This window comes from Hyaloscypha bicolor (assembly GCF_002865645.1).
Source record: "Hyaloscypha bicolor E unplaced genomic scaffold K444scaffold_57, whole genome shotgun sequence".
Lineage (NCBI taxonomy): Eukaryota > Fungi > Ascomycota > Leotiomycetes > Helotiales > Hyaloscyphaceae > Hyaloscypha > Hyaloscypha bicolor.
Genome location: NW_020194559.1, coordinates 183,667 through 191,568, shown reverse-complemented (window position 1 = coordinate 191,568; position 7,902 = coordinate 183,667). Strand labels below are relative to the sequence as shown.

Sequence of the window (7,902 nt, the reverse complement as noted above, 5' to 3'; positions counted from 1 at the left end):
ACCATGACAACATAAACTACGTTAGTAATTGATCTTAGGGTAAGGAGTAATATCAGGCGCGCCGGTTTCAGAAGGAGTCCGGGCGTTGGAGATGGTGGAAGTACTGAAAGTGGTTGATGATGAAATAGTAGAAGTAGTTGATATAGCTGGACAGTCGACGCTCCCACCATCGTTGAACTGCCACGCACCGCTATCAGGGCTAATACCATCATGCCCTCCACAAATTGAGTTGTCCCCAGCACAAAGTAGATTGCACAATAAAGAAGACACAGGAGTGGTTATTGGTACGGAAGAGCTGGTACCACAGACGAAGTCCCCGCCCGTCATGCTGACATAGTCACATAGTTGTAACCTAGGTTGAAGTTGGTACAGATTGTGATACATTCGGTTCCTGAGAGTACGACCCCTGAGAGGCAGTGCCGCAAACGAGAGGAGATCCGTTATATCATCCCATCAGGACCAAGATGCTCCTGGCAACGGCAAACAGCCGAGCGCAGATGGCGGTGCACAAGCCATGGCTGTGATAGTGAGGATTGTGGAATGTAAATCTCGAAAAGCAATAGTATTAAAGTTATCAGTGCAAGATCAAGATTGAAGAGCTGGGGTGGATGTGGAAATGGGAAGATACTTATCTTGCTTCCGCGGACGGTCTCGACTTGGCCAACCAAAGGGCGAGAAACAACGCCGCCATTGTCTCACACAGAGAGATAATGTATCTTAAATAGGTGACATGAGTTATAAGGTTGTAGCTCAGCCCAGCCACGCTTCGAGATGGTGGATCATTGCTTTGTTGCAGGTCCGCCTGGCAGGTCATCAAAAGCGTTGCGAAGGAGCTGTCGTTAGTTCCTCGGTGTTAATTCAGTTAAACGAGAGTCAATTTTGAGGCACCTTGCAGCAAGCGTATTATTCGCTTGTGTTTTCAACCACGGACCTGCATTACGCATGCCACAGAGTTGTGTTTGCAGAGGTTCTCTGGCTCTACCGGAGGGGTCTAGGGACATGATATATGTGGAACCCCTCGATGATCTCGATTGCTTCGCAACGTTGCCGATGGCTTTAAACCTAAACTATTTCGGTGATAATAATTGTCTGAAAAATTTGAGCTGCTGTAAGAGGACGGGAAAATGTGAATTGGATGTCCCTGGAGACGAGCTATTTGCTCCTAAAGGGATTTAGCTACATAATAGGTCTGAAAGGGAATTGAGGCGCTACGTCTGAAGATCAAATACAGATAAGTCTGCCTGCGAATCTGCAATATCACGCCGCTAACTGTGAGCGTTGTAGGAAGATCAGATTATAAATGAGGCGGTACCTCAAGATCCATTAGCTTGTAGTCTAGCTTCAAGTTTCTCAACATTTGGTTATCTAAGGAGAATAATCACAAAATACTACGGGAGGAGAACTAACTCCCCCCTAAGAATGATTGTTCTCCTAAGCCATAAGCTACTCGGCTGGGCGGCTACTCAGCTGAGGTGGAAGGTTGGGTTAAAACAACTGAGGATAAATCCCTCTCCACATGCAGAGCACCGGAAGCCACAATCACAAATGCTCCATCTCCTCACCTACGGTGAGGGGAAATCCAACCGATTGGCACACGCAAAGTGTTAGACAGGCGGTGCCTATCAAGCTCCAGGCAAACACGTGTTTCGTTAAGGTCCTTGGACCTCAGATATTTTTACATTCTTGACCTCGGAGACAATGGAGGAGGTTGGGAAGATTAATAAGCCACCTGACGCGAGAAAAGACAATTGTAGACTCTCAGACAGAGGAGAAAATACCACGGGATGACAGAAACGGATCCTCTTCCACTAATGGTGTCGTTAGTGCTGCTTGGCATTACTCGCATTGTCGATCCTTGGCGCATATTGCCAGAACCTGGGGGTTTAGTCCAGGGTACTCGTACCCCGCATTTACCCCGCACTTGCACTGAAAGTGGAAGTCAATAGGGTCATAGTCACTGAATTACAGCAGCATTCCCTGTTTAAGTCTCAACGACCGTATACTCCTGAAAATAGTGCTACATCTGGATATTCTTTTGAATTTGCAAATCGGATTAATTTCATCCCACACATTCTAAGCTTTTACGACTGCGTACCAAGCCATTCCCATGACACCACCGAGCAAAATCGCGAGCGGTGCCTTTAAACCAAACCAAGCACCTCCCACAAAGCTCGTGGCTGTTATTGCAACCCACCACGGATCTCTGCCCAGAGGACTTCCGCTCTGATTCTTTGCGTCCACAAAGCCAATCTGCCATAATTTATAGACTGCTGTAAACACCAAACCCACAGCTCCAGCATTTACCCCACGTAGAACAGAAAAAAGCCAGCGACGGGGGCGTAAGACCTTCCACAATCCCATCACTCCCGTCAGTATAATGATGCCGGGAGTAAATATGCCCAAGAATGCTATGATAGCGCCTGCGAGGGATGGTAAAGAGGTTTGAGCAGTTGCGAGCGAGCCGAGGTAGACGGCAAAGTTGAAATTAGGACCAGGAAAAGACTGGATTAATGCGAGACCAAGGAGAAAATCTCGTGGAGAGACCCAGCCTTCAGCTACAATGTACTCGCGAAGGAGTGGAATGACCATGGGCCCGCCACCAAATATGATTGTGCCTGCAAGGTAAAGATTTGCAAACAGGGAAACGCCTCGAGGTGGCGTCTTGAGTAAATCCCGAATGATCATGATTGCAATAAAAGAGACAATAAAGCTTGTAATAATATATATTCCAGTCTTCCAGGTTATAAGATTCAGCTGTATATTCGATGGAACGATTCTGTCAGATATCTCTGAGTCGGCGATTGGATCAGGCCTTTCGGTCGCAGTAGCAGAACCAGCTTCAAGTGAGGAAAGGGCCACTTCTTGATGATCTGTTGCTGCATTGTGTCGATGGTGTAAGGAGATTTCTTGAAAATTTTCCAAAGGCGAAGCACCGGTCTGCCCACCTCCAGGAGTCCGCTTATTCGTACGCCGAGACCGTGAACGTTTTCTCCAAAGTGGCTTGAATATGCGGTGCAGCCACTTGAAATCCCACACCAGGGTTGCGAGTCCAGATGCGAGCATCAAAACCGGAAAGAACCATAATGCTGTGTAGAGCATTCCAGAAACGCCACCGAGGAACACTAGAGCGCAAGTGAGCTTGTCTGTAATGGCTTTGTCTGCCAATTGAACAGCGGCAAGGGCGATAATCCCGACCGTTGCTGCGTTTATCCCGGACAAGAGAGCGTAGACAGGAGCAGGTAGAGTATCTCCAATGCGGGAGACGCCTAATGAGAGAGCATACATTCCAATAGCTCCAGGAAGACTTGTTGTTCAGTTAGAAAGATGCCAAAGGGAAGGCATCCACAAGCTCTTTAGGGACTCGGGTTTACACACCACCACAAAAAAAATGCACCCAATCTAGCCATGAGACCTCCATGAATATAATTTATGCAAAACAACATCTTGGTGCTGGCTGGGCCTGGAAGAGCCTGACTCAGCGCAAATATCTCTTGATACTGATTCATCTTTTGTTAGCACCAGTCTTTCAAGCTCTGCGAAGGGACTCACCAATTGCTCGTCAACCCATTCGTTCTTTTCAACAAATTTCTTGTGAAGCTAGGTAGAGTTAGGGTGCATTCTACAGGCAGCTAATGCTTGACTCACGATTTGGAAATGCACTGGTGGACCACCAAATGCTGTGACCCCCAAATACCAATTCCTGGTAAATACATCCTTCGTTCGTTCCCATATCGCGGCAGAATCGACTTCAATTGAATGTAAATATTGCAGCGATACAGGAAACAATAATCGAGTCATCTTACTCACTTTGAATTTCCCTTTGTGAGTAAGTGATTTTTGGAAGTGTTCCCCAGGGAAGTGTGATTTATGGTGCAGACGATTGGACAACGTGCTGATTCGCATTAGTAATTACGCATCACGCCTTTACTCGTGACCTACCCTTCTGGGGATTTGAGCAATCCTTTGAAAAGTCCATATTAATGCTCTCCAGTTGCCAGCATGATTCCATTAAACAAAGAAGAACTTTGTCATGACTTGAGGACTGGCTACTGACCATAATTAGATAATCGGATTTGACTCGGTGAACCTACTGACTCCGACTTTATACATGTTTTGCCTTCGCATTTGCGTTCACCTGGACTTCCACAGTACCTATCGACATGAGAACTGAGAAGCTTGAAGGATAGTCACTTCTATTCTCAACTCTCTAACAAATGAGATTTGCTCCAAAGCTTCTCTTTAGAATTTCTGTGCTAGAATACAGATGCAGATTAACAAGGGGGACTTTCAACAGGTTCCTACTTTCCCCGCATCAGATCCTTCCTTCTGCTGCTGCTCCCTTGATAATCTCAAATGCTTCTTGCACCAGTTCGGTATCCAATCGAGTTCGTCCCTTGATGAACTCAAGCAGCTCAGTCTCTCTCAGCTCAAACTCGCCTTTCCTCAATCGAAGGAGGTTCCGGGCGCTAAGTCGGTTTTCCTCCATCCAAACCTTGATACAATCTAGTGTTTGTTCTGTCTGTCTATTCGCGAGAAGAGATGTGATTTGGATGAAACGCGAAGCTTTGGCCATCATCTTCTTGAACAAAGTTTTGTCAGTTCCACATGGTCTGCCTTTGTTCCATCCACATACAAATCTATTCACGCGAGTATCCACAAATTCGTCCCAGACAGCTACAGGCTTGTAAAAGCCATACTGAGCGCTTGCAATGTCAGGGGCATACACTTCACCGCCGTGCTTCAGTACCACCCTTAGCACCTCATGTCTTTCCATGTTTCGTAGGTTGAGGTGATTTGTTCTAACCACTTCCCGTCTGTGGTTCTTGAGATCAACAGGAACTTCGAGGATGCCGGTGGCAACGCCTAATTCTTCAAGTCAGCCTAGCTTCGAAAGTCTTTGGCGGGAAGAGGATGTAGAAGCATGCGATTGTTGTTGTACTCGATTCTGTGAATTGGAAGATCGAAGAGTTTTTCGCGGCACAAGTAGAAGATTTGCTGAAGGATAGATCCTGCACGATAACGATCCTTACGAGCCCTGGGCATTTGGCAGCTTCTCTTGTGAAGGGGCCAATCAACGCTCTGGCAATCCCGGCTGCAATATCTGGTTTTCTTGTTTTCGTTGAGAGGGTCTTCGCTGCAGCCGCTACAAACCAAGTTGGTTGGGTTTTGGCAGATGGAGCATTTCGAGATCTTAGTCGAGGATTGGATGTCCATTTTGGGTGTCAGATTTGCAGAGTTGCAGTGTGGGTGTTGTAATTTAGAGTAAAGATTGGCAACGAGGATTAAATGCTGGGCACTAGCTTTAAAGGATGCGCATGAAAGAAAACATGGAAGCAGGTGGAGAATTATCGGACACGCTTATGACACATGAGAGAATACAGAAGAACTTTCAAATGTCATCTGACATTTTCTCGGTCCCCTCCCCTAAAGGATGCGAGAAACCTCTTTCCGGCTATGAAGAGGATGTCTTTATAATTTCATTGGAACAGTATGAAACCAAAAAGAGAGAATGCTTCTCTGTGAGGCCTTTTGGTTCCACCTCAAACCGAGTAGCTGCGAGCCTATATGAGTGAATCCATCTTATTACCCCTCGCATACCAAACTGCTCAAACTAGAGTCCCGTGTTCGGCTGCGATTGGGCTGAAAGGTGAGAGCGTCCCGCCAGACAAAATGAGCAACAAGAGCTAATAAAATAGATCGCCAGGAGAAATGTTGTATCAATGCCGTAACATATATTAGAATTATGTGGCCTCCAACGTGAGCCACCACTATCCCATCCAGCGCTCATCCGTCACGTCGCTTATTGTAACTACAACACTTTACAAAGACCAAATAAAAACCTTATTTAATTTTAATATGAATTAGATAAATGGAATCAGAAGGGATTAAATACGTATATTTATTAGTATTAGAGTATATCTTATAATAGAAAGGTCAAAGTTTTGAAGTGTTATAGCTGCGATAAGCGACGTGGCGTGTGAGAGCTGGATGGGATAGGGCATCGCCGTCGCACTCCAAAAGCACTTCTTGCCAGCAACTGGTCCTTGTCCCCCGACTTCCGGTATTAATGCAAAAAGCTCCGCACGCTCGTGAAACCATCTTCCATGCCCTTCGTTGTTCGTGATCTCAACTTCTAATCATAATCCCAGCTAACCCCATTCCCCCTTTATGCAAATTTGCCAGGGGAGCCAGCCTCACCAACCAAGCACCGTCTGAAAACTTCAAAGGAGTGATTGCAACCCTCCCCGAGTCTCTTTGTTTGGCAAAAAAAGTTTGTTGAGTATCCAACATCTGGTAATTCTAGCTCAGCTGTTTCTCCGATCCGCAGGATGGGAGAGATCCAGCCCCAATTCCGTGGCCACCGAATTCTTCCGAAGCATAGATGTTTGCTCCTGGATACTCGGAATCGAAGACGTAACCTCGAATGACCTAGAGACCTTGATTCCTCCAATACCAGTACACTGGCACTGCTTCGGCTCTCGGACAAACGATGGAAGGATAGCGGGACTCGGTGTTTCGCCAGAAAGAGTACTTTGATGTTGTGATTTGACAAGAGCACGAAGTCGATTCAGGATAGCGAACTCGAGCTTCAATTTGATGCTGTACAAAGTACTCTTGTACGTCGTCTCGATCGAGTATTCGTTGGCATATTCCGTGCCCAGGAGAGTAATGTCCATAAGAATCATCAAGATATTAACGAGAATGAGATGAAGCATGACGCTGCGGGCCTCCTCTTTCTTAATATTTCCTATCGAGTGAAGCATCTTCCTCGCTTCCCAAATGTACATGGCGGAGATGATGAACTCTTGCAATGAGAATGCGGTGATCTGGATCTTTTCGTAAATCTCATACGCGGAAGAGAAAAGGTCAGGTTTCGAAGAGTTGGAACCATAGAAAAGAACCGTGGTTGGAACATGGAAGAGGAAAAAGTCGACGATGATCATTACCAAGACCCATCGGATTCTCCTTTTTTCGACGATGAGGTGAAGTCGAGAGTAGAGCACCATGGACTGCCCCGTGACCATCGAGTACCAGCCAATGATTACAAGGGTTGCACTGACGTAGTCATTGCCGCAAAGGTGAAAGAACTTCAACAGGAACCCCGTGGCATGAACAGGAATTCCCCAAGAAGCAATCAGAAGGCTCCAGAAATAGAGTCCCGTACGTCGCTTGAAGGTGCTGAAGATCATAACGTTGATCTCAATGACGTTGTAGACAGCAATGGCGAAAAAGCCAGCTATCGTCATTGCAATCGAGAGAGAAACATGGTCTATTTTCCCAATGTACCCCTGTCCAGAGAGTCCGTTCGCCATACTTGTCTAGATGCTTTGTCGACATAGAGGGATGTGGATATAGGGTGGCTTGACACTCTGTGAAGAATAATGGATGTTGACCTTGAGATGGCGATGTCCCAAGCATCCGGGTTCATTAACAGGTTTAAAATGCTGATTTTCGGGCGGTGAATCATGAGTGGCTGTTCAAAATCCGAAAAGGAATATGGTTGGGACCAATGCGCATTAGAAGTTCTTCATGCATGCATGGTTGCTTAGTGGTCAAGTCAGGCCTCTGCGCAGTGCGGACAAAGCAATTTGCGAACCAATGCGAGCTCCTTTTGCCGAATTAGGTAGGTAATCCAAAAAGCTGAAGACCGATGGAAACCCGATTTATACAAGAGCTTGTTTTAAGCTTGAGGTAAGAAAGCTGGCCCAGCAAACTTCCAAAGCGGAGAAACACCCGCAGCGAGTAGGTACACACGACGTCTTTCCTCACTACCCTCTAGAGGAGGTAACAGGCCACTATCATCTATATCTGAACTCTAGTGCATATTTCAGTGTCAACCTGGTTTTCAATGAATCAGGGTTGTACTCACACTCATGCGCAGCACCAATGATTAGATAGGAG

At 46.3% G+C, this 7,902-nt stretch overlaps 3 protein-coding genes across 3 annotated transcripts; all 3 read right to left on the bottom strand.

Annotated features, from left to right (window-relative positions):
• Positions 1–2,073: 2,073 nt before the first annotated feature.
• K444DRAFT_662855 (uncharacterized protein) lies at positions 2,074–4,057 on the bottom strand (the record flags this gene model as incomplete). Its single annotated transcript, XM_024886757.1, has 5 exons — positions 2,074–3,304; positions 3,376–3,497; positions 3,550–3,597; positions 3,646–3,746; positions 3,940–4,057. 5 exons carry the CDS (start codon positions 4,055–4,057, stop codon positions 2,074–2,076), a joined length of 1,620 nt encoding a protein of 539 aa, XP_024737763.1.
• A 255-nt stretch (positions 4,058–4,312) lies between these two features.
• Positions 4,313–5,214, bottom strand: K444DRAFT_628892 (uncharacterized protein; the record flags this gene model as incomplete). Its single annotated transcript, XM_024882971.1, has 3 exons — positions 4,313–4,492; positions 4,634–4,863; positions 5,031–5,214. 3 exons carry the CDS (start codon positions 5,212–5,214, stop codon positions 4,313–4,315), a joined length of 594 nt encoding a protein of 197 aa, XP_024737762.1.
• Positions 5,215–6,300: 1,086 nt separating this feature from the next.
• K444DRAFT_652419 (uncharacterized protein) lies at positions 6,301–7,247 on the bottom strand (the record flags this gene model as incomplete). Its single annotated transcript, XM_024885794.1, has 2 exons — positions 6,301–6,419; positions 6,533–7,247. The coding sequence occupies 2 exons, from the start codon at positions 7,245–7,247 to the stop codon at positions 6,301–6,303; spliced, it is 834 nt and encodes a 277-aa protein (XP_024737761.1).
• Positions 7,248–7,902: the final 655 nt, after the last annotated feature.